At 43.0% G+C, this 26,517-nt stretch overlaps 1 protein-coding gene across 1 annotated transcript in view; it reads right to left on the bottom strand.

The window, feature by feature from the left end:
- DOCK1 (dedicator of cytokinesis 1) overlaps window positions 1–26,517 on the bottom strand; it is a 304,390-nt gene that overhangs the window by 123,320 nt on the left and 154,553 nt on the right. Inside the window, exons 28-29 of the mRNA XM_009892748.1 lie at window positions 18,953–19,054; window positions 12,060–12,154 (exon numbers count right to left, since the gene is read on the bottom strand). Coding sequence (XP_009891050.1) covers window positions 12,060–12,154; window positions 18,953–19,054 — 197 coding nt within the window. The remainder of the gene's footprint in view (window positions 1–12,059; window positions 12,155–18,952; window positions 19,055–26,517) is intronic.

The raw sequence follows: 26,517 nt of genomic DNA on the forward strand, positions 1-26,517 counted from the left end.
AGCAGGAAGAAAGGGCAAAGGGTTTTGCTCCGTGCGGTGCCCATCGCATCCCACCGCCGCTCCGGCACCCACAATCCCTGCGCGTGGTGGGACAGCGACTCCTGCGCCCGACGGAACCTCCCAGAGAGCACAACCTCCCACTCCCCTGAAAATCAACAGGATCGGGATTTTCCTTCTTTGTTCAGAGGAAGGAAAGGGGCAGGAATTTCCACAGTTCTGATACTTTTTATCATTGAAAGAAAATAGGAGAACTATGGAGCAGAGGAACTGATTTTACTGGAAAAGTAAATAAAATGCTTTCTAAAATACGACTGATGGGCCAAAAGGCCATTTTCTCCCCCACCTCTAAGTGCTGAAAATAACAAAGTCACTAATTGATGGTCAAAGCCATCGAATTTACAATCTGGTTTCAAAGCTAATTACAGAAATCTGCATGACGGAGTAACAGCCAAGAGAAGCACTTAAGCCTAAACTTCCATTTATAATATTCAAATAAACATTTTTTTGTTACTTCCAAAGACTAAAATATTGGGTTTTTCTTTAAAATACTGGAAGAGGAAAAGATTAATAAAACTCAAGTGTGAAAAAGTAGCACGTACTTCACCCACGAGATATTTTTAAATGTGCAATAGTATTAACGTAAATGAAGCTGACGTGGAAAACTAAAGATTTTAAGTGAAAATTGCTACACCTTCCGTGTTAAAAATAGACACCACATGACACTAGCTTTTACTGTTCGTAAAAAGAGAGTCCTGCTAACACGTTTTTTGATTTAACACCTTTAGCTTCATTTAATTACCTACTTCATGCTGCCGCTTTTATAAGAAACAAGTATTCGCACATTCTTGTTCGTGCCATACATTTTGTGCCAAAAAAAAAAAAAGGGGGGGGGGGGGGACACGACGTAATTTCACATTTGGATGGGTGACGCGGACTGCACTGCGTGGCGTTGCTTAAATACGCAGAAGGGATGGAGAAAGGCAGATACCTCGGAGTAAAGGCTGCCTGTTGGCACCAGAATTTCCATTAATAACTGGAAGAGCACGTTGAGGTGGGTTTAGGCGTCCTTGCGTATACGCTGGACGCATCACGAGGCCATCTGCTGTACGGTAAGGCAGGATCCTTCTCCCTCCTGCCACAAGTAAGACAATCGGGAGGTGCATTCAAACAGGGGACCACCAGAAGTCTCAACTCAGGGGCGCAGCACAGGGAGGTCTCGGGGAGGGACTCCGCGTCGGGGGCGTGCGGTCCTTCTGCCGCTGGAAGGGAGAGCAAGGACAGCACGTACGGGGAAGGGCTCCACGCTTTCTGGCTGACGGCCATCGTGATGAATGGGGAGGAGGGGACCAGAGCTCATCTAGCTTCATCCCTCTCCCGTCAGCGCGGCGCTCTCCTGCAGGCGTGATGCCCGCCCTGCCTCGGCCCCGCGCCAGGAGGGAGAGCCGCGACGCTCTGAAGCGGTCCTCGGACTCCCACCACCAAAGGACACCACTATCATTTTCTCCATCTCGTTTTTTGCCACGTTTACAACCGACACTTAATTTTTCCTGTGGGAACCTAGAGAGCAATCGCTCCTCCGGGACGTCCCACGGAATTTGGGGCTGCAGGGGGAGAGACTGAGCTGGCACCAAAACCGAATGCGAGGAGCCAGGCAAAGCCGAATAAAGCTGTGAGGCGCGTGGTCCCAAAGGCGTCATGAAATGAGAAAGCAAATATTCATATGCAGCTTCATCCCAAACCCCGACACCGATATAATAATGTGAATTCAAACGTTCGTGCTCTGACCTCGCTCAACCTTATATACAGCTAAACTTTGAATATCTACACACCAGGGTCTTCTGAGGGAGTTCATACAGCAAAGCAGAAAAAGAACATTAGAATTTTAAAATACGGTTTAAAATTTAAAATTGCAGTTAGGGTTTTTCCAGTTATAACTAGAAAATTTAGAATCGGAAAATTTTAAATTAAAGGAACACTGCCACTAAAGGATCTACCTGATAAAATATAATCTGCTAAAGGTTTCTGCTACTCCTGAAACAATTAGAGCACAAACCAGACAAACAAAAATATGTAACAACATATTATTATGCACTATTCTCTGCAGAATATATTGAATTCTTCTTGAACTGCACCATTTGATAACCAAAAAACATCATAAAAATCAAACTGATAAACATATCGGTTGGTATAATATGCTCAGGAGTACAATCATCACAACGTATTTTAATGTCAACCCAGGTTTAGATTCTAGGAGGGAAAATAATATCCAAATCATTCTTTTCCATTTGAAATTAATTTGGCAATGCTTCTTCAGATCTCAATTAGACTCTTACCAGAGAATTGTCATGACGCATAGTCTAATAACCACTTGTAGCTTTCTTTCAAAATAATATATTAAACCCAGGAGTTCTTAACACTGTATATATGCAAGCTGGGAAACAAAGTGCAAGTATCCCAAATAATTAGTTGGCTTTATTAGTATCTTGTTAAAAACAGAAGAAACCAGACATCCACAGCACACCGTGGATCACGATTCACGAAACTGAGGAAGAATAACCTATTTGCAACGTTATTTTGCTTTTACTTCTTGTAACCATTGAGCCAAGCTGCTACTTCCGCTGGGTTGCGTAGAGCTCGTATGCCCTATTTTTCTTTTAAAGCATCCCATTTCTGAGCCGCTTCGGAAAACGGCAGACTGTGAGGTGCCTCTCAATTGCTCATTACCTGTTTGCAGAACAAATATTTAAGAGTTGGTAAAATATATCAAGGAAAAGAGCGGCAGGGCAAACTCTTGCTTTAGCGGCCACCCCAACCGGTGAAGCCCCAGGGACCAGCCCGTACCTAAAACCACAGCAGTAAGAGGGGAAGTCCGCTGGACAAAACGTTATTCTAAATTCACACACCTCTTTGCAGTTCTGAAGCTTCATAAGATACACATAGCACTCAAAATGTCTTGATGGGATTAAATCTGCCACCGCTCAAAGCAGGACAACCAGTTAGCGAACAGGACCGTTGCCAGGTCTGAACCTCAGGACTGCCCAGCTGCTTAAACCTTCGCACGGAGCCAAAAATAGCAGGGGCCTCGTAACAGAAGAAAAGAAGAAAAAAAAGTCTAAAGATAAACCTTAGTTCACTTTTTTCGCCTTCATATATAAAATGTGAAGTCAAGAACACCAGCAGTTGGGATCATTTTATCCCTACATGTTTCTTTCTAGTTCAGGAAGAGATGTTCCCTAACACGCAATTCTTTTCTTTAAAGTCACTGTAATTTTCTTGTGGCAAATAAAAGGTTGAAGTGTCACGGAATATATCGGAAATATTTTGAGAAGACGTTAACAACTACTGAGCAATGAACGTGGCCCTATGAGTCTAGTGCTCCACGGTGATATTTTTGACGCGAGTACTGAATAAGGATCATTCTTTCCCCAGCATAATTAAACGCACCATCTCCCCTGTGCGTTCAGGATGACACAGACCTGCAGCAGCCTTCACCTGACTTCAGAGATGCCACGGTATAGAGATCTACCTTCCCCGGAGGAGAGCAAATCCCATCCACGCTTTAGGGACAGGAAAATAGATTTGTCAAGGGAAGCGTAACAATCAAAGACAGAAGAAGCAGAGCCACAGCGGATGCTCCACACAGTCACCCAGCCCAAGCCCACCTTCCTCATAGCAGGACGCCTTCACCAAAAAAGGCCCACACATCCAGCTCTGGAGCCCCCAACATAGGAAAGACATGGCCCTCTTGGAGCGGGGCCAGAGGAGGCCCCGGAGATGCTGGGAGGGCTGGAGCCCCTCTGCTGCGAGGACAGGCTGGGAGAGTTGGGGGGGGTCAGCCTGGAGAAGAGAAGGCTCCGGGGACACCCTATTCGCAGCTCTCCAGTGCCTAAAGGGGCTCCAGCAGAGCTGGAGAGGGACTTTTTACAAGGGCATGGAGTGATAGGAGAAGGGGGAACGGCTTCAAACTGAAAGAGGAGAGATTTAGATGAGGTATTAGGAAGAAATTTTTCCCGGTGAGGGTGGTGAGCCCCTGGGGCAGGTTGCCCCGAGAAGCTGTGGCTGCCCCATCCCTGGAGGTGTTCAAGGCCAGGCTGGACGGGGCTTGGAGCAACCTGGGCTGGTGGGAGGTGTCCCTGCCCAGGGCAGGGGGGTGGAACTAGATGGTCTGCAAGGTCCCTTCCAACCCAAACCATTCTATGGTTCTATGATCTTCAAACATGTGAAACCCATAATTTAGACTATATAACAATGATCAAAATAGTAACTATTATAGTACTGGAAATCATCATTCCACCTCTAAACTCCAGAAGAGCTTAATCATGATACAAATAGAGAGGGAGTCAGAGAAGCAGCAGCTGGTTTTGGGGGGCTGGGAGGGAGCTGTGACACCTCAGCAGTACACCCCCAGCGCTGGCAGCCTCACCGGCGCAAAGGCTGGTACCCAACTTCTCTAGCACAAGTCATCACAGATTACAGAAACAAAGGAGAAACACAAATCCGTTACATCCAGTGGTCTGCCAATACCCCAACGGTCCATCAGTTCTCGCGACAGTACCATTATCACCACACCACCGACACCAGACCCAACGTTTCTAACTCATAAAGGCCGGGATAAAATAACCGGCTATGGGGGATGCTTCCTTTCCTCCCACTATGGAAACCATCAAGAGAAAAGAGCACCCGCTGAAACTGTAGGAACAGGAATCTCAGCCTTTTGAGTAAGTAAAAAAAAACCCCATGTGTTATTTTAAACATAGCCAAGTACATTCATTTTACTCCCAAGTCCAGTTAATTTGACAGGTACAATACTAAACCAAAAATCCTGCAAGGTCTTTACTGAAAAGGTCAGTACATTATGCAACAACATTTTATGGACAGCAAAAAAAACTCACTCCCTGTACAGAACTGTACTTTTATATAATTTATCAACGTGCATTCATCTCTCTTATTTACAGATGAAGACCAAACTTTTGGGCACGTGAGTTAGTTTTGAAAACCAGGTCCTAAGGAAGTTACACGCTTTGAAAATGTTTATCCTCATACTATACATGGTAAATAGAGGGAGGTTTTTCTATACAGAGAAATATTTGACACTAAAGAAAACCAAAATTGCTCCCATTTGAAGTCTTATTTCATTCCAGCCCTAGATAAAATTCTTTTGTTGTTCAAGTCGCATGTCTGGACTCTTAAACTTTCTAAATAAGTAAACCCAGAGCCCTATAGCAAACGCATGAATAGTCAGGAAAAGTAGTGCCAATTCCTTCTAATCAAAGCTTCTCCTACCGTTCAGGCTCCTCTTGAAACAACGCATCCCTTCTCCTCCTAAAATATAATTGCATTTCAAACACTTTCTTCATCACAATATCCTATTTGGAAATGTAAAACAGTTACCATGTTCCATACCAACACATATTGAGTAAATATTTTAATGATCAGTGCCCTAGTTATAAGTGCGAGCTTTCAAGTCACGTCTACTCATAATCTCTTTGAACGTGGTATTAACGCAGGCTGGAACACTGTTATATGCAGGGGCTTTGGAAAACGAAGCAATGATTTCAAAGTTATTTTGTGTCTCCTCCCCTCGCCCCATATGTCTGAGACTACTCGAGAGTCTGTAAAACTCTGCGGTGTCCCTGCTTTTTCTGTAGTTTTCTATCCAGAACCTTTGTCATCCTTCCGGACTGCTTTCCCCTCTTGTGAAAACCACACCGCCATCCATCAGTAGCTTGAGACGGGTTTTAAACAAGAGCTTTTGTACTTGCACCTAATTTGACAGATGCGACTTGACTGGTCAATTACATGAGTGCAAAGAGCCTATTTTCATACATTTATTAAAAACATTAGCTTTTTCTTTCTATATGCCTGTATAGAGCCTAGCAGAATACTGCAATTAAGCAAAATTCCAACAAACCGAACCCCAATTTTATTTTGGCTTTGGGTTACTTGTCAGTAAGAATAACTCTCGGGCGGCTGAAGCCTGTACTACATTTTAAGGTTCACAGTTACGCAAAACTTGCTTCAGTTCATAACCACTTCAGTGTTTGCGCACCGGTGATGGATAGTCACATACGTGGCTGAGGTTAATTCTGAAAGCGCAGTATAGATCTGACAGGTACTGCTATGACAACCGCGGAGCAGAACAGCCTACGTTTCCCTGCAAGCTCCCAAAATAAACATCTACGAGCCGCTCCAGCAACGGTAAAAAGGTATGTGTTTACCAGACAGATCTCCCTCATCCTTCTTCCTCCTCTTGGCAAGACTTCTTTTTTGGGTTGCTTTTTTTTTTTTTTTTCCACACAGAAAATGCATTGAGATTCTGGACAGGGTTTTCAGGAGGAAACACACCTCCACCCACCCGCAAAGCCAATGCAGCGCTAGTGGGGTGCAGGTAACACCCGCCAGACTCCCCTCGCAAGGCAAGATAGATTTCCTTGGGAAAAAAATACCTAAGAAACCTCACTGGCCCTGAGAAACGTCTCATCCCTTTTTCTCCGACTTCAAAAGGCAAAATAACCAGGTACTTTATGTAAATGTGGACCTTAGACACAAAAAAAATAGAACAGAAAACATCAAATTCATTTTTCAGAGGCAGCTCAGCTTCCACTGGAACAGCTGCAGATGAAAGTAGTAGCTACAAATTAATATATCATAAGGTCTACCGAAGGAAGCGATTGTCTCAAATGCCAAAAGTAAGAGCAAAGACTAAATTATTTTCATTTACAAAAACATAGAGAGGAACTGTTTTCATGTTCTCCGTATCTCCGTTTAAGAGGAACCTAAGTTTGGCTTGTCAGCTCATGACAAAAGTTATAAACAATTTCTAAAACATTTCTGAATCATTTCTAACCATGATCTAGAAGGGAAAAAATGTAAACAATACAAAAATCTCTATTTTTTTTTTTTTTTTTTAAAACTACTTTTACAGTGAAACCTCCTCGAGTGCCTTTTCCCACGGGAGATGTCTGGAGCGCTGACTCTGCCTCCGAAGCTCTCCCCATCCCTATCCTGAAAGGCAGGAGAACCTCTTGACTCCCTGCAACGATTCCGCACAGCTATCGAAGTTCATCGCAGAGACTCGCGGGACAGAAATACCGCGGTGGCTGAAGATCAGACCTAAATGTCATTATCAAGCATGTGGCAGATTGCGACCCGGCGGCTGTCGCGGTAGCTGTCAACACAGCTGATAATAACACTTCCTTTTCATCCAGTGGTATTATGCCTTTACCTTCATAGGAATAACTCTTCCCGAAAATACGTACAGATATAAACCTCACAGCGGATGTAATTTCAAGGTGCCCAAGTCTATTAAACAGAATTACTAGCAATTTCCAACAGTGATATTTAAAACTACAAAGGGCGTTTTTCTTTTAAAGTTGTCTTGGCTCATCCTTATTTTCAGGCCCCGCGATCACGAATACATTTAGTGACCACTTGCCGGGAGTTTCCCAGGCTTAAAAATTCCCATTGAAGAAGAAAACCCAACAGATGAAAAGCTCTATAAATTTAACCTGGACATAACCCCGGTCCAACCAGGAGAAAGGGCACGGAGTGAGCGACGGGCGCTGAGCGGTGGGGCGGGCAGGCGGTGACACTGCAGCAGGCAGGGGACGCGCTGCGGGGACCCCGGGTGGCCCCACAGACACGCCGCCACGTGCCAAGCAAACCAAGTCCCATGCACCGTCCCCTAGAGAGTGACAGGGCTCAGGGAGACTCTCCGGAGATCATTTTCCCAAAATTATCACCGGCCATTTCTTCTCTTCCTGCCCCTCTCTCTTCTCTCTTCTTTAGATTTACCCCAAAGCGATGGCCACTTTGAGACAATATATGGATAAAAACTTAATCATTAAATACTATTTGGATATTCCAGCTCTGGAGCCCCCAACATTGGAGAGACATGGACCTGGTGGAGCGGGGCCAGAGAAGGCCATAGAGATGAGCAGAGGGCTGGAGCCCCTCTGCTGGGAGGACAGGCTGGGAGAGTTGGGGCTCTTCAGCCTGGAGAAGAGAAGACAAAAAGGGGAGACCTCAGAGCCCCTTCCAGTGCCTAAAGGGGCTCCAGGAGAGCTGGGGAGGGACTTTTTCCAAGGGCATGGAGTGATAGGATGAGGGGGAATGGCTTCAAACTGGAAGAGGGGAGATTTAGATTAGATATTAGGAAGAAATTTTCCCTCTGAGGGCGGTGAGCCCCTGGGGCAGGTTGCCCTGAGAAGCTGTGGCTGCCCCATCCCTGGAGGTGTTCAAGGCCAGGTTGGACGGGGCTTGGAGCAACCTGGGCTGGGGGGAGGTGTCCCTGCCCAGGGCAGGGGGGTGGAAGTCGATGATCTTCAAGGTCCCTTCCAACCTAAACCGTTCTGTGATTTGATGATTCTTTGCGATCAACCACCCCTAGAAGTACTGTGCTGGCAGGTATTGGCCTTTTCGGCATTCTGCTTTTTGGGTTAAGCACAGCCTCTTGCTCTTCTCCTGGAATGAGCAGTTTCAAACGCAGGCATTACAGTTTATTATTCATCTCTGTCACCCTGTCATCAATGTTTCTTTCCACCTCTGTTGCTTGGATATTGCTGTTTACTGTAAAACAGCAGCTGATTTGGACTGAAATTTGACAGTGAAAGGAAAAGCCATAGCATCAGTTTGACTATTATTTTCTTTTACCCCCTCTGACAGCTTACGCTGCACGACGGACCTACACGGCGACCGCTGCGTCTCACCACGGCTGAGCAGCAGTCAGCAAACCGCCGCCAACTTGAGCATCTCGGTGGCAAAGCAAAGGATTACATGAAATCAGCAACATTCAAAACCTTGGACTGCTAATTAACAAACGGCTTTGTTAAAACAATACACACTGGTTTTAATTAAATTAGTGAAGTCGGTAAATAGGGTATTAAGTGGCACATCTACGCACAAAAAAGAAACAATTATCTCATTAGAGATGAAGATTTTTGTGTTCATTCCAGCACGATAGGTGGTAACGCTGCGTGACTATCTGTGCCACGGGAACAAAGGCACGCTGAGCGCGGGGCATCATCCTGCGCGTGGCTCAGCGCGTGGCGGGGACAGGAGAGAGAGAGTACCCTGAAGTTTTGATGCACTGTACCGAAAACACTGGACAAAGTATACAGAACCTGAGCGATTTCTGTGCCTATTAATGAGTGTGCATATATTTATGTACGTAGGCATGCTACTAGTAGAGTAAAGTTCAAAGAACTGTAGTACTAAATTTTAACTAAACACGAGGACAGGCTGGGAGAGTTGGGGGGGGTCCGCCTGGAGAAGAGAAGGCTCCAGGGAGGCTTCAGAGCCCCTTCCAGTGCCTAAAGGGGCTCCAGGAGAGCTGGGGAGGGACTCTGGATCAGGGAGGGGAGAGATGGGACGAGGGGTCACAGTTTTAAACTGAAAGAGGGGAGATTTATATTAGATATTAGGGAGAAATTCTTTACGTTGAAGGTGGTGAGCCCCTGGGGCAGGTTGCCCCGAGAAGCTGTGGCTGCCCCATCCCTGGAGGTGTTCAAGGCCAGGTTGGACGGGGCTTGGAGCAACCTGGGCTGGGGGGAGGTGTCCCTGCCCAGGGCAGGGGATTTTGGACTAGATGATCTTTAAGGTCCATTCCAACCCAAACCATTCTATGGATTTGCAAATATTCCATGTAATACAGTTGTTCACATGTGTTTGTCTGTGTCCCTCTTCCCCCTCTAGCTACAACTCCATCTCAGCCAGAACATTTAAACCCTCTATTAACCCTCTAGAAGCAAACCGGCTGCCTGGGCTGCCTCTGCCATGAAGGGGAAGAGATGCCCCCGAAGGGACTGGTCTCCCTGCTTCGAGGGAGCTTCGAGGTCTAAGTTCCAGCTAGTTGGGTTTTTTTTCCCCGCTTTGTTTCACACTACCAGATGTATTTCATGCAGAGAAACCAACGAACGCACAAACAGTCCGGACATAGTTAAAAATTAGCTCACTTAATTTGGCTTATGGCAGAGAAACACTCGATGTGCAGAAAGAAGTGCCTTGCAAGAGTGACACAACACGGCAAGTTCCGAGTTATTCCTACGGAGAGGACACGGTAGCTTTAAAGGACAGAAACTGTTCTTAAATATTTCCTAGTTTTCTTCCATAAAAGTTTACAGGGGTGAAAATAAATGGACCAGATGGACAAAAAGGTATTCCACAATGCAGCTTTCTGTTTTTGAAAACCACATTAGCTTCCACAGGAAAAACGAAAAGCACTCAAATCAATTCAGAAGCATTTACAAACGAGCTGGTGTAATGAAAATGAACTTGTAAATTAGAGACAAACAACCCCCTTTAGCACTTCTGCAGATATTCATCAACACCAGAAAGACGTGAAAAAACGACTTTTGTTTTTTACTTTAAATACTACTCAAATATTCTGTGGGTACTGAGGTTATTCAGTAAGCATCAAAGATCTTAACAACACATCCCATTTCTCCTTCTTCAGGACTTAATGTTCAGCACGGGAAAAAGACAAGACTATTTTTAACGATGAAAAAATCAAAGCCCCTATCTTAACTGTGGACCTCTGCATCAGACTTTGTATTACTCCAAATTTTCGGAGCGAGGAACTGCCTGGTACGGATCCCTTTGTGCTTTAAAGAAAAAACGGCGGGGAGGGAAATGCTCTTTCTATACATTTGCTCTTTCATTTCCGTGACAATAATTCCACAGTTTAAAAAAAATAAAATCAAGGTCAAATCCCCACCCAATGAACACTGAGAGGTCATTTGGCAATATTGTCACGATAATATAAGGAATACCCGTCTTCTTTACAGCTGGGGGAAGAGTCATCGCAGTATTGCTCACACCACTGTAATTGCCACGGGACTGGTCAGATGGCATTAACAGCGTCCACAGACAGACCTTCCCGATGGTATTGCAACCTCGTTAAACAATTCCGCCAAGCGCAGAGGTGTTCTGCTGTTGGAAAGGATGACGGTAGCATACGCCGTGAGGGTTTCCAACGCACCCGCTACGCCACTCTCGAGACAGGTGGAGTTCCTGAACCAAAACCACTTTCAAAATTCAAAAAAGAAAAAAAAAAAAAAGAAAAAAAAAAAACAGAAACCCAATGGGCTTTAGATCTTCCTCATCAGGTAATTTCAACGGGCTCTTCGTGTAAAACAGCGGGCGCTTTGCAAGCCGTAGCCCCACAGAAGCACGTGTCCAAAGCCAATGGGTGTAACTCAAAAGACAGCTGAATCTCCTAACTCCTCATCTTTATTAAGAATGGCTTTTAGTAGGTGATTAAGGAGGCTTCCGAAGCCAAGGTTAAAGTTTTGGTGCATTTTTATAACAAGAGTAGGAACTGTGGTTCAGGCTTTTATATAAGTAAACACTGACAATTTTATAGCCGTGGTAGCTACCAGTAAGCACAGAAGAGATTTCTCCAGGCAACTAGTAAATATAATGGTTTTTTTCCTTATACTTTCATCGCAGTACACATAAAAGCATTTGACACACTTAATAAATGTCACGGACGTAAAATATTGCACAGAGGCGCGCTAAATAATGACAATTCTGTGATTATTGAGCAAAAAAAAAGGGGGATTAGAAACATTTGCAGCCTGTCTCCTCATGACCGGCCTGACGGAATCTGGGTTTAAAATGCCCTTTCGATTCTTTCTTGTTAATACCACTGAAACTATTCCAGAACACACAACTCGATGTCAGCGTATGATAACCACTAGTTTTTGAGGTCATATGCAAAACGTATCATTAATCCCCAAAGGAATACATTTAATTATTGTATGTATAGATCCCTACTGCATCGGCAGTTTGTTCCTGTGCTCCTCCGAACGATGCCACCCTTATTTTGTGGTGGACTCCGAGAGCGCCCAAACGGGCCGCTAAAACCACTGCCCTGCGATCTCCAAAGCCAATTGTTAAATAATTATTTGCATCAGAGAAGGGAAAAAAACCCCAACCAACCCACCAAGCCACCCTAGCTGCCGCATTGTGTTTTACTGTTTCCAAGCAACACCGTTGTTTCAGATCAAACATGAAACAGCCGTCTCAGAAAGCTACAGTGCTTTTCCCTCTGTACTTACTTATTCTGCATCATGTTCATTATAACCCAGTCGAAGGGATAGACGTTCTTCCCAATGAGATTCTTGAACATGATGAATGTTTCCATCAGAAAATCCTAAAAGAAGAGAAAATATTTGGGAAAGACCACTCTTCTAGATCAAAGCAACACAAGCGGTAGTGTCAGTTATTAATGACTAGATTCAAAACGTGTCTTACTGTTCCGCTTCATAAAAAAGCCATTATTCATATACAACATCCATAAATTCTACTAAGGCATATTTATATAAGATGTACATAAATCCAGCCGTAATTCTATTTAAACTTTTCAGAAATGATAACAATAGTAATCCTGTATCGTAAACAACCCGTGGTACTGCTCAGGAAGAAGCACTGGTTTGCCAGTTATCCAAAGGCAGTTTCTGCTGAAAAAAAAATTAATTTCTTTTCTATACCATAGACCAAGTCTCCCAGTCCCTTCTTACGCGGCGTGTACTGCAGCGTACACGGCGTGACACGTGCCTGGCGTATGTTGGAGAGTTGTTAGAAGCACACTGGTACATGGAAAGAGGGAAAAAACTAAGCTATTAATTTTAATCTTACGATTACACTAAAAATACTCCCTGGAGTCAGTTGATGAGTTTTTCCCTCCCCTTGTGAATACCCTCCTGAAATTTTCTCTTGCTTGAAATCAAAACTGTCTAATTATTAAAAAAAATAAATATGCTGTAGTTCAAAACTGGATTAAGGTAAGCGTGGTGGGGGACTTTACCCCCGACCCGGGGCAGACGACAGCGATGGTTTGGCCATCCTGAAACGAGGAGAGAGTCTCTCCCCAAAGGCAGCGGCGGTAATTGCTTCTGCCAGAGAAAACCTGACCCAGAACGAAGTTAATTTAGTAGCATAAACCAATTTATTTCTACATAGATATAAACAAACATCTCTTTGGAAGAGAAACCTCGTGTACTTTACAATGTAAATCATCTTCTACAATTTGGGAATCTATAATTGCTATCTAACAATCTGAGTAATATCAAACGCTCTGAGAAAGATAAAAGGGGGAAAAAAAGAACTTAATGCAGAGTCCTTGATCCACTTCACACAGAGATAAAAATGAACTTTTATTCCAAGGTTAGAATATTTTTTTCCTTTGCTACAGCTTCTTGGTAATGGTATTTATCTTGTCTATCTTTAAAATGTCAAATGCCTACAAAAAAAAAAAAACCCAAAATGTTACATTCATGGGACTTTAAACTAAGGCTGTTTTTTATGTAACCTTTTCAGTGAGAAACAAATATGAAGTTACTGCTCTTATAAGTATTTTTTCATGTGTGAGAGCCAGCCTCTTCGTCGCATTTTATCTTTTGAGTCGTCGTTCTGTTAAGATGTTTTTCCCAGCTCAGAAATTCACAGTCGGTGGGAAGCCGGGAGCCGCAGAGATCCTGAGGACACACCGGTGAGATGGCGAAGCAAGGTGAATTTCCAGGCTCTGTCGCACGGCCAGCACGAGGGTCGTGCTTTGGGATGCTTTGGGATGCTTTGCGTCCCAGCTCCTGGTACCCGAGGAGACACCCAGGCCAAAGAGGGCCAACCCAGCATCAGCAGCCACGAAAGACACATCTTAACCAAAAAATGTATAATACTAGTGAAATAACTCTTCTGTTGTTTTGCCCAAATCACTGCCAAAAACACGACATCAGTAAAGATGTTTTGACATTAACAGGATTGAGATAAAATTTGGAACCGCTCGTGGTTAATGAGATGTTACTGTTGCGTAAGGCAAAACTCACCCCAGACACACACTCCAGCGGCTCAGTAAAATGTGTCTTCATTTAAGAGATCAAACTGCATACTTTACTGCTCATTTTGCATGTATTTTGGTGAAAGAGTTACATAATTCCTAATAATCAGGTTGCATGTTTTGCTGCCCGAGCACCTCACAGGACGTTATTCGAGCGTGTGCTTTTTTACAGCTACAGGTATTGGGGGATTTTCTTACTGAGCTGCTCCGCAGCTCAATAACCCAAACGGTGGTGGAAGCGGCACCATGGGAAGGGTCACCACCTATCCAAGAGGGCAGATCTGAGCTCACTGGGCTTTTTTTTTTTTTTTTTTTTTTCCCCTTAATATTTTATGAACACAGATGTATACTTTCCCGATTTCTTGCAGCAAACTCTACCTTACACTTTCGGCTGCTGCGCCTCCGCGCACGATGCTGATCAAGCCGCATGTGACGGTGGATGAATTTTCCTATGCTTTGTTGACGACTCGTGTTCGTTACTGACCCTGGAGGTTGTGCCACGTACGATTTGACCTACTTTGCTGATTCAGCTCTACATTTTAATCTACCGGTATTTACATTTTAATAGTCTTACTTTCACACAGGTACTTTAAATAATGCTCTCTAACAACTAATCTAATTATTGACCAAATAAAAAGGTCCTGATGCTTACCTGTTTGTTATGTATTTTTAATATTGTTCTCTTTTCCATTTTATCTTTCTTATAGAAAAGCAAATGGTTTACAGTTGGATTCGATGATCTTAAAGGTCTTTTCCAACTTAAAGGATTCTATGATTTTATAGGAATGAACCTCGTATTACAAGGAAAACCCAGTCTTTTGGGGGGATGGGTGGGAGTGGAAGAGGAGTTATCAGTCCATGCCGTGCTGCTGTAGAGCCTGCTTATTTTCAGTATCCTTAGAAGCAGAAGAAATTGTTCTGAACATTAAAAAATGATGAAAACCTGTACTAAAGGAGCAAGGGCTGCAACTCCTGATCCCTCTCCAACTACAAATACAAATAATATCCCAAGGAAGCAAAATTCACAATAGATGGGACCCCTTCACAATTCCCATCCAACTACAGAAAGAAACAGAGTAAGCTCAGCCCTGTGACTGAGCAGATGGTGACAGAGGAGGCTTAGACAATTCCAGATCCTCTGGACTGCTGAACATCACGCCCCAATACATCTGTATGCCTGTTTATATTTTTCATGACCTGGATTTCAAAGAGGTTCTTCAATAAGTTCTCAAGCTTAATAAAAATAACTCGCTAAAACATGAAGGAACTTGCTATGAAAAATCTTGAGGCCAAGTTGATGAAAATTTCAGCTTTGCTGAGTCCTGAGGTACAGCAGTCAGACATCAAACACGCTCAGCTACAGCTTTTCAGGACAACAGCTTAACCTCTGCTGAGCTCTGCTACCAGGCCACCTCTGGAAAGGTCCCTCTCCACCACCGCGGATGGCTGTGGGTGGGCTGTCTCTGCGGGGTCTCACCACCACGGGGCGTCCCCCGTGACTCACCTCACGTCCCGCAAAGACGAGTCTGCTTCAGCCATACAATCACCCGCTCCATCTACCGTTAGCCAACTCTTGTCATGAAAAGATGTCCCACACTCACCAATGCACATACTCCCCCGAAACCCCAAAGTCTAGAAGTGTAAAATATTAAGGGGGGAGAAGAAAACAGAGGTGCAGAGAATTGTGATCTAAAACCCCCTACAGAGCTTGTCTTTCTGCATACTTCACTGACTCCGGGACGTTGTCTTGAAGGCCTTTAGGGAGGAATATTTCTGTGATACTCCACACAGCAAAACATCAGCGTATATTCTGTTGTCAACCAATACCACATGCGGCTCAAGTAAATATCAATTTTACCAAGCAAAAAAGGGGAGAGAGATCGGTTAGTCCCAGAAATAACCCCACTGATACAGATGATGTTTCATCTCAGGGTGATGGTGGGCTTGACAGTGAGAAATTCCTCTTTGAACAGAAATACCTTAATGGACCTAAACAATGTATTCTGCAGAGAGATACAAGACTGGTTTTATTGCATTCCACCTCATATTTTCTAATATTTTTGAGGCCAAATAAGACCATTATAATAATCTAAAAGTGACACCTACATAACACAGGCCATAAAGTTCCCTCTAGCAGTTCCAGCACCGCAGTGGCTTATAACTCCTGCCTGAGCAAAAGCACACGCTGAAGAAAGATTTAAGTGTCTCCGACGGTGAAGAAACAACCACAGCTTCACTTAAGTTCTCCCTTTTTCTTGCTTTTTTTTTTTGTTTTTCAAGAAAACCCTATTCATTTGTGTTTGAATTAATCTCGTTTCAGTTCTAAATCGCTGCTTCCTTATGCCTTTGCGATTAAACCGAACCCCCCTGTAACAGGAGATGTAGTATCACCTCCCTGCGCGGGGAAATCGGGTCTGAATGAAACCACTCGTGGATCTAAGCTCTGACAGGTGAGTCAAATAGCGCTGGCTCAAAAAACTGTCAGACTAAAAAGAAAAAGAAAAAAAAAAGCACGAAAAGTTAAACATAGAAAGGTGGAAAGGGTGTTTTTTTCACCCAAACCATACAGTACCAAGGACTATACGCACCCAGTACAGTTCAGTAGCATCCCACCACTGAAGACAGAAGAAAACAAAAGCTTTAAGGGAGGAACACGGGCAAACTTGAGCGGCAGCACCGATGCTGGTTAAGGAGGCGATGCTCCTGGGAGAGCTTCAGGGGGCATCAATTCTCACGGTGAAACATAAAACACTGAACAAGATGTGGGTTTCAACTTAACAATGAAATCTCATCTGTGAAGAAACACTTAGGAGAACAGTAGCTCCTGGCTTTGGTTCTCACTGGAAAGGTTATGTAAGCTTTTCTCTTAAGCAGAGAAACGGGATTGTACCCTCATCCTTTTGTCCTAAATGATGACTCGATCAGTTTTATTTAGGTTAAAAAAAAAAAAAAAAGATAAAAATTAGTTTATTCACTGTAGTTTCCTTTTATCACAGGATTAACAATATGCTGCCATTATACCTCCACACTCCACACCTTCATTTACGCTATTTATAAGGTAAAGTCAGTTTAAGGCAGCATTTTCTACCATTACCATATTACCCATTTAATGTTTTACCAGCTCACCATGTACTTTAGTTGCCATTAACATACATTATCATTTAATCAACAACAACCTCTTCAAGGTCCCTTCCAACTCTAACCATTCTATATTAAAGCATTTAAAAGGTACATTTTAATCAAAGATACAAAAGGTATTACAGCAACTGCCCAAGTTCGGATTAGCACATCTGCTCATACCAACGGTAGTCAAGTGGCAGAACAGTGGAAAACAAGGAGTCAAATAGTGCTCATGCCGATGGAAAATTTGATTTTAACAGTACAAAACACTTTCAGCTACACAACCCACGAACGCGCAGAAAGGGACAAATACACAGAGAGTGAAGACAAAAGAAAGAAGTGATCCTTCACGTATCCCAGTGCACCGCATGCGCATAAATCCATCTGCTAAACCAAGCAATTATAACCAGACCACTTGCCAAATTTCAAATACATAATTGCTCCCTTGTTTTCACCAAGAAAGGTCTGACCTACAGAACCACCTTTCAGACAATTTAGACCAAAAAAGCGAGACTTTAAAATAAATACTTCTATTGCCATTAGAATAATCACAGATTTCCCAACCAGTATTTTTCCCTCTGCATTTTTTCATGACGCGTTTTAAGAGAAAACTGCTTTTACCTTTTCCCATGCAAAACCCTGTAATTAGTTTGCCTTTTCCAGAGCCGAACGGTTTGAACCACTTTAAAAGTACAGAAATATTTGGCTTGATTAACCTCAATCCGCAGGTTTTTTCTGTATGCTAAAGCCATTATTTTCACTCATTTAGACTGGGAACATTTCATTATTAGTGGGAAAGCGAGTGACTATCCAGGGAAGCGCTCCGAGAGCCCGAAGCAGGCTAACTGGGAAGCATCGCTTTGGGTACAGCGATGCCTTTGTCCAGTTCTTTGCAGTTGGACTTTGCCTTCCCTCTCCCGAAGCTCCGTCCTTCCGTGATGCCAGATCAGGTACAAACTGGGCAACAGAGGCACTGGCAGAGGGCAAAGAGCTCAAATCTTACAGACTATAAGCAGAAGAACAAAAATTAAAGACATAAAGGAAAACTGGAAAGCCCAAAAGTAAAGGAATTAGGCAAAGACCCTGAGTTTTGTTACGTTGGGTTTGGAAGAAGGAAGGGAACCTCAACGAAGGCCGCTCTGAAGATTAAAATAGAGGTGAGATCCGCCCAGAGCGGCTGACAGAATCCCCAGCACCGGGGTGGGTAACGCAATAGAGCTGATGGGGCTTCGGGTCAGCTGCTAATTCTCGGGTCTCAGCCAACGAGTTTGGTCCCTACTTTGCGGCACGCACTTGCCATATGGCAAGGACAGTTTCAGGTCATTAGAGAGATATCTCCTTAGCTATAAACTCTCTTCTATTATGCTCTAATTAAGTCGTGTTGTTGGCGTAGGTAGGGTACCGAACGACTCTGAGAAGACAAATTTCAATTATTATTGCTTATTTAGCAACTAAGGACATCTTTAAGGTTAAAACGTTTTGTATAAAATTTAAAGTGAGCGGAGCTGTAAGTAAAAGCTATTTAAACAAATGAAATTGGGACATCTGGAAGATTTAACGCTGAAATTTTCTTTCCTCAAGAAAGCTTTTTTTCGCCCCCCACCCCCCCCTCCTTAAACAAAACAGATTTTTAGTAATGGCTCAGCACTACTATTTCCTAATGCTCTCTTCTACTTGCCTTAAATCTACTGTAAAGCAATCAGTGCTTGCTTTTAAAAATATCAACCAGCCCCGGAGATGGGATGAGCTCTATTCCTGTGTGTGGTGGGAACGTTAATTTTGTTCTTTGCAAACTCAGAAAATGGGTAAGTCATTGTGCTTTATTAATTACTTTCATAGTAAATCTGGAAGCACTTTATGAATTACTTTTGTATTCCATCTGTGATGTCAAACACATTTGTTTACATTTCACCAGTGTGTTTATCAAACAGTAACAGGAAAAAACCAAGCACAAGCTAAACTAACTTAGGGACAGATCAAACATGATAAACTTACCACAACATCTGACCTCATCTTTCCAAAAGTCTTGATTAAATGAGCGTAGTGATAGTCCTCCATTTGCCTTAAAATGGCAGTCATGCACGCAACAAAACTCCCCTGGCAAAACCAAAAATACAAACAAATCAGTTATTTAAGACGGGGCAACATAATACTCACTGTCCAAACATAATATTGCTAGAGAGCAGTGGACATCATTTTATTGTTTAAATTCATTCGTATGCAAAATTCTGTCAAAAAAAACCCACAGAAGACATCTTGAAAAGTTTCTGTTTCCAATTTCATGGCTTTATCACCATCTTCACTGAAGATTTTGCAACATATTCACATAAAATTGCTCAGGCATTAAAGGCTTTGGAATGTAATAAACACTACTGCTAAAAATATCCCACAATGTCAGGATTTGCATTCGGGAAGTCGATACTCTGCTCAGGGAAGAAATCTCTTAAAAATCATTATACCGAACATCACAGTTAAACCCGACTTTTAATTTCATTGAGTGGTATTTTCAGATACTGCGATGCTTAATAAAACAAAACAAAATAAAATGCAATAACTTCCATAAAAAACAGAATTGCAGTGCCAATCATCTCTCTCGCAAACCATCAAGAAAGTAAAAAGTGACCAGAAAAAGTTTAATCTTTGTTTTTGGCACACAAAAGTATCGTCGTAACAACTCAAACCCACTTCTACAGCTACGAGAAGTCCCGATCCCGTAATTGACTTTTCTGCTTGTCCATCCTCCTCCTCTGACTATCCGCTAAAACCTGTTGCCTGATTGCGGTAATAGCGTCCGCACCTTTGCTGATCTTCAATAAGGAATAAATTGTCGGGAAAAAAACAGCAGAATTACTCAGAAAATAAATGATTCTTTATATGGTTTGACAAAATTTGAAAGTCCCCTTTCTGTGCCATTCTCAAGGTTATTCTACGCCACACACAGCCTGACTGAGGAATCTTCTATTCTTTTGAGGCGTGGCGGAATTGTTACCCTTAAGATCGCCGTTATTTTCAATTTAAAATCTTGATTTCCACACCAGCCCGCGTAACGAAGACCATACCCAAATCGGCAGTAGGTTATTGGTGTGTGTTATGAACCCTCTCATTTACAGTCCAATCCCCTCCCCCTCCGCCAGATAAGCACTCCCTGAATTTGCTTTTCTCCTACGGAATGGAGTTCAGATCTAAACTCCAAAATATCTGATTTCGTCTGGGCGAGAGCATTATTTTTTTTACAGGAGGCAAAGGTACCTGACGGGAGTTCTCAAGCATACGCGACCGGTATGAATGTGGAAGGGAAAGGCCACCCGAGCTGCTCTTCCACGACATCAAAAGAACTTTATAACAAACTGACAAGAATAGAAGCGATGGCTGTACAAAGATAATGTTTACTACGATGAAATGTAAATAAGATGGAATCATCTCAAAAATCTCAAAACCTTAATTGCCAAAACACCGTATAACAAGCACTCTACATAACAGACACCGTTAAAAGGGCTTCCGCCTGCAAGAAAATATTCAATAGCCCATATTCAGTCCTATTTCCCCTAATGACGTCATCAACCAAAGCGATGTTTCACTGCTGGTCAGAATTATGAATTTTTTAAATTGGCTGCTCAAGACTGGGCTGCAGATTGCAATTCAGTCCATCACTTCCCATCGGGTTCTGCAGATGGTTCATAAATGCTCAGGAGAGCTGAAGATGAACTCCGGTTTGCTCACGGCATCCCTTTATAGCTGCTCACTCACTTAAATAATCTGTGAAGTCCATTGTTTGCAAATATATAAACGTATCTTTACCTTCCTTCACATAAACACATCAACGAATCCAGCGAATCCAGCCCTTTCCAGGTAACCCACCAGTCAACACACCGCTTCCTTCTAACAAAGCAGTTTCTACAACTGGCTAACAGCTTTGATGACATGTCTGTGTCTATCTACCCGTTTGGTGAGTAACTTAAGTTAATATATACGGCTGCAACAGTCAAAAGATGGATTTCATGCTTGAGGAAATGATCACGGCAACCTTGTATGCGAAAAAAAACCCCAAATGTGGAGTGTCGGAGTGGGATCAGACCCGGAATAATGATGAAATCTCAATGTGAGTATGGTCGTTCTCCTTTATTGAATATTTTCGCAGAGTATATATAGGCTTACAGCAAAAGCATGCATAGGCAACAACATTATGATTGGTTCAACTCCCTTGCTCACGCGCAACGTCCCGCAACTCGATTGGCTAAAGCCCTCTGTCCACGCGTCTCTTGTTTTACTCTTCTCCCGGCTTATCTTGTCCCGAACTCCATTCTGCTTAGCACGTTTCTTCCTCCCTTTTTGGGCAGCCAAGGCGGGGCCAAGGACGTTGCACATAGGCCTCTGTGCCTAGTTCAAACCCTGGGTTGCTCATCGGAATTAAGTTATGCCCTTTTTCATTCAGGAATGTCTCCACAGTGGAACAAGTGTTAAACTTTCAAATGTATTTTAATATGGATTTTTAGATAGAGGAGCAGCTAGAGATGCGGACGCCCCATCCCTGGAGGTGTTCAAGGCCAGGCTGGATGTGGCCTTGGGCAACCTGGGCTGGTGAGAGGTGTCCCTACCCATGGCAGGGGGGTGGAACTGGATGGTCTTCAAGGTCCCTTCCAACCTAAACCATTCTGTGATTCTATGAATTTGATTACTATCTCTTCCACATCCACTGGTGACCCCTCTCCCCTCGTCTGGCTGCTTGTACACCCAAGAGAGAGATAATTAATGAAGACTATCTTCTTAATTAGCATGGTGAGAATCCGAAAGGACATCTGAAAGTTTCACGTCTGGTGGTTAAATGCTCTGCTTCCACGTGAAATTGGGAAATGGGAAAGCTTGGTAAAAACGCAGAATGGTTGCTGGAGGAAAAAATAAATCCAGACAAATAAGGAAGTTTAGCAAATACAAATGGAACATGAATATGATGGGATTCTGTAGCGCATTGAAGTTTTAGTTCAAGAAAATTAAAGAAACTTGCTAAGTGTTGTCATGTTAGCTTATGATGAGCCCCAAAAGTGGCGCTGAGCAGAATGGTTCAGGGTCCTTGATAAGATAATCAACATTTTCTTCTTGTTTCCCTGCATAAAACAATGATTTATGCTCATTTTAGTGCTATCCTGGTAACAAAAAAACCTTTCCTTCTTTGACATAGTATCGCTCCTTTAAGCCTCCGTTGCATTACACACACAGACATCTCTGCTACAGCATTTATCTTCAGATCCCCACCTGCTAAATAGTGTTTAAGCCCCTGCTGCTTAGGAAAATCTATTTAATATTGGAAAAAAAGTACCCTACCAGTCATCTGCTTACTTGTCATAATTTTCTTTGCGCTTAGCGAGGTATCATTTGCAGCCAGCACGCTCTTAATTACAATGCTAATAAAAATTTCTAATTATTTATAGGCAATATTTGTACTGTAGGTGTTTTTAATACGGTCTATTAACTATTTAGCAAGAGCTAACAACATTATTAAATTTTAATCTTAAGTTGATTTTTAATCTTTAGTTGGATTTGGAGACCATTGTCATCTTCTGCAGCATAGCACTCCAAGCAATACACAGGAAAAAAAAAACAAACCTAATTCTCTAAAAAAAATCAATTTCAATTTTAACTGTCGGGGTAATTGCAACCCTACGTTTATACAGCAAGTACTGCGAGGGCCACACGGGGGGATCGCCATTCCCTGCGCAATTATTAGCTATTTATTCACCAAAACAGCGTCAAGGTTTTGACAGAAGGCCTTTCGCATCTTCCCTTACTTGCAAAGCTCCGAAACGAAGTAGTCACGCAGTGACTAAGATCATTATCGCGCATCGTACTAGAGAAGCGCATTTAATACATTTTATAAGCAGTTTACGACAATTAGTTTCTCTCCCGCCCAAAAGCAGAGGTGCCGGGTTCGTTCTTTCGTTTCTAAGCGGGTGCGCTGAGGCGAATGAGAACGGAGTATTCCCAAGGCAAACCCGTGGATTCCGCCAGCCTGGCGGAAGGGAAGCCAGTCCAGTGCCCACGCTGGAGGGCTGGGCATTCAGCTCCATTAAAAGAAGGAAAAAAAAACCAAAACACCAAAAAAAACAAACAAAAAATTGCCCAAAACAAACAAACAAAACAGAAAAAAACCCAAACCAAAACAAACAACAAAAAAAAAAAGAAAAAAGAAAACAACAAAAAAATCTCACCAAAGATGATGATTTTTCTTTGGAAAGAAGACACTGTTATGCAGAAAATACATTTTCCATTGAAGAAAAAAGAAAAAAAAAGACGACGCAATTGCAAAATTTCAACTTATTTCTAATTCCCATAAAATACAGTTCTGGAAGGAAAGTTGAAGAGGCACATGAATGTTCAGAAGGTACTTATTCTCTTAAATTATCTTTACGATAAAATAATAAATGTTCAAATGGCCCTTTAACAGATATGGACGAGGAAATTTTAATATCAAATCTTACCACAAGTAATACCAGCACTGAAAAATTTCAGAATGAGAAGCGAATTCCCTGCAGGAGAGACAACACACGCCGACGCTTTTCTCCCAGGGGTAGAACATCCTACTTCAGAATAGTCTTGTCCATTTTATTCCAGGGAAATCGCTAAGTTGGAAATATTAAGCTCTTTACGTATAGTGAGAAAACGTAAGAGAATCAAAAGTGAAGGGATGTTTCAGTACAATGTCCCTATTACCGTGATCAGGAACAGATGAAAAACCGTAAGTTGCATTTATTTTTTTCAATAAAATTTTCCTTACGCGGCCATAAGAGACTACACAGCTAAATAAATAAATTGATAAATAATTAAAAAAAAAAAAAAAAGCACCCCAAAACATTAGAAGAAACTTCTCACTACATTTAGGCTTTCAGAACATTTTCATGGAATTTATTTTGTTGAAAAGGGTTGATGTCCCTCACAATTACCCGGCAGCTTACAAAGACATAAGAAGGAAGTAAGTTTTCTCTTTGCTTACAACACGTACTCTATATATATTAGCAACAAATAAAGAACTAAAAATCAGTTGTTATCGTTTCTAGAAGCCACGAACGAAAGGATCACCACTTACGGATGCACGAGATAAAAATGCATCTTGAAAATACCCCATATTTCATCTGTTTGGCAACTGGGCTGCAAACAAATTTGCTCTCTTCAGCAAAATATTAGGACTTTCTCATTCTGAAGAACACTTTATATTGTATAATGGCTCATGACCCTGTAGCACGCAGCTCCCCATCAGCTCCCAGTTACGCCGCACGGCGCCGGTTCCAGGTCCCACCACCGCAAGTGTCACCGAAGGCACACGAGGAAGGTAGAGACCCACCAGCAAATATGCCCGACTGGGGAACGGGGACGGCTCTGTGCGAAGGTAATTCAGCTCTCCGGGAGGGAAACCCCTCGTTTCTCCGGAAGGGCTTTCCTGGGCGCTGGGTCAGCCCCGGCCGTGGGAGCCACAGCCCCCCACAGCCCCCACGGCACCAAAAATGAGATGGACACCCATTCCTTAAGCTTCCACCCGGGCCATCATACCAGTACGGACAGGAATCGAACCCAAAACACAGCAAAACACCCCTGAAGATAGATATACGTACATATATGTATATAAATTAATACATATATTTCTCACAGTAGTAAAACAAACACTTCTTTTCCCGTAATAGAAAATCTGACAGTAAATTCAGCAGCACCTGTAGAGAGAAAGTTATTTCCCGGGTACAGCTGCAGAATGTAAACAAGTGGAAAATGTTAACATTTATCACTTTTTCTTCTTACCGAATATACGCTACCTTCCATTTCCTTAGGCCAAATCCTGCCTTCTTGAACACGAGCAAATGGAAGGAATAAAACATGTGAGTCTTTTTCCTTTGAGGAACAGAAGTTAATATTTGTAATAACGTGAGTGATAAATGTTTGGGCTTTTTTTCCCACTGCCGCAGACTTTATTACAAAGGCACCTTATTGCAAATGAAGACCCACTAAGGTATTTTCAGCTGACAAACTTCGCTCTCAGGGCTCCGGGACAAGACGTGCCATCTCCTTTACCCAACCTGACATCAGGAGCTCAGTGCTTGCCCAGTTTCTGCCCAGTAGAAACCTCACTTGGGTCAACCCGACTCAGAATTCAGCACAGGTCCGTTCAGAATTCAGAAGACTGATACAGAAGTTTACAGGTGACTAAGAGCTTATTTAGTCTTGCATAGCTTGTTTTACCTCAAAACGTATTTTACAGATCCAGATTTGATCTCTGACAGTTCCATCGCTATCAATCAATAGAAAACTTGTTTTAAAAGCAAATCCTTTACAGGACTTCAATGCTGATTACTACAGCCTGACCAGCTGAGCACACTGCTTCCAAAATAGAAAATAATGTTAAAAGAGTGGATTTTCCTGAAGAGAGCGCAAGGTCTAAAGAAATGGTCCACTTTCATAGACGGGGCATGCAAGAACAGCATGTAGGTGTGCCAAGCACGGAGCTGGGATAATGATATAGGCTGAGGAACCTCAAGACGCTTCTCCTCCAGCCTGCTGAAGGCAGGACTGCTCCATGGATGGACCGGGCTGCTCCAGGATTTACCCCATTGGGTTTTGAAACCTCCAAGGATGGGAATCGAGTGCAATGAAGAACCTGGCTGTGATGTCTCGACAGCCCCGGGGGGCTGCTGTTAGGTCCCCCCAAAGCCTCCCTGAAGGCAGAGCAGATCCATCCTTCTGCTGTCAGAAGTCACGAGGTCCCAACTTTGCCCGTCTTGGGGACCTCTCCTGCACTATCAGGAGACCAGGATCTGCTAAGCCCATACCTCTCTGCAGTTTCCAACCCCTTTGGTGCCAACTGCTGCCTCCATAAGCTGTTACAAACGACGCAAATTAGGCATTTTATGTAAAAAAGAGAATTTGAGAGAGGTCAGTTCCACGCTGAGCCCCTGCTGGAACTGCTCAGCACGACTCCTGCGCGGCAAACCAGTACGCAAAAATTTCCTGAGATGCATTTTAAGTTGACAAAAGCTCTCGCAATTAACAAAAAAAAAACTTTGCGGATGAAAAATAAAAGCAACAAAGGGATGTTTTTCAGTTTCCTACATCATGTTTTACTGAAAAAACTAGTTTGAGGGCTACAGAGAAAAAAAAAGCCATACTGAAGTACCTTAATTATGTATTTATTTGAGAAGGTACCTATTTTAGAAGGGATTTTATTTGGAAAAGCTGGTTCTTAGCAAGAAGTCCTTGTCCAAACGTTTCCAAACTTCTTCCAACTACCAACTGCCAAGAGAAGAACAAAATCCACGGCCGCCTTCCCCTGTTCCGGAGGCAGCTCTCCGATACTCTGCCCGGATGGATCCACAAGATCCCACTCCTTCCCAACCTCGCTGAGCCCCAGCAAGGTCAAAACATTCAACCAGTGCCCCTTCGGCACCTTTCTGTGCTGTAATCCACTGCTTCTAAATCAATTCCAAACAAGTAAAACCCTGATTATTGTTTCATTTGAAGGAAAATCCCATATTCCCAAACACTAGGGGAAAATAATCCCACATCTCTGAGTACAGGGAAACCTC

This window comes from Charadrius vociferus, unplaced genomic scaffold, assembly GCF_000708025.1.
Source record: "Charadrius vociferus isolate BGI_N301 unplaced genomic scaffold, ASM70802v2 scaffold38, whole genome shotgun sequence".
NCBI classification, from domain to species: domain Eukaryota; kingdom Metazoa; phylum Chordata; class Aves; order Charadriiformes; family Charadriidae; genus Charadrius; species Charadrius vociferus.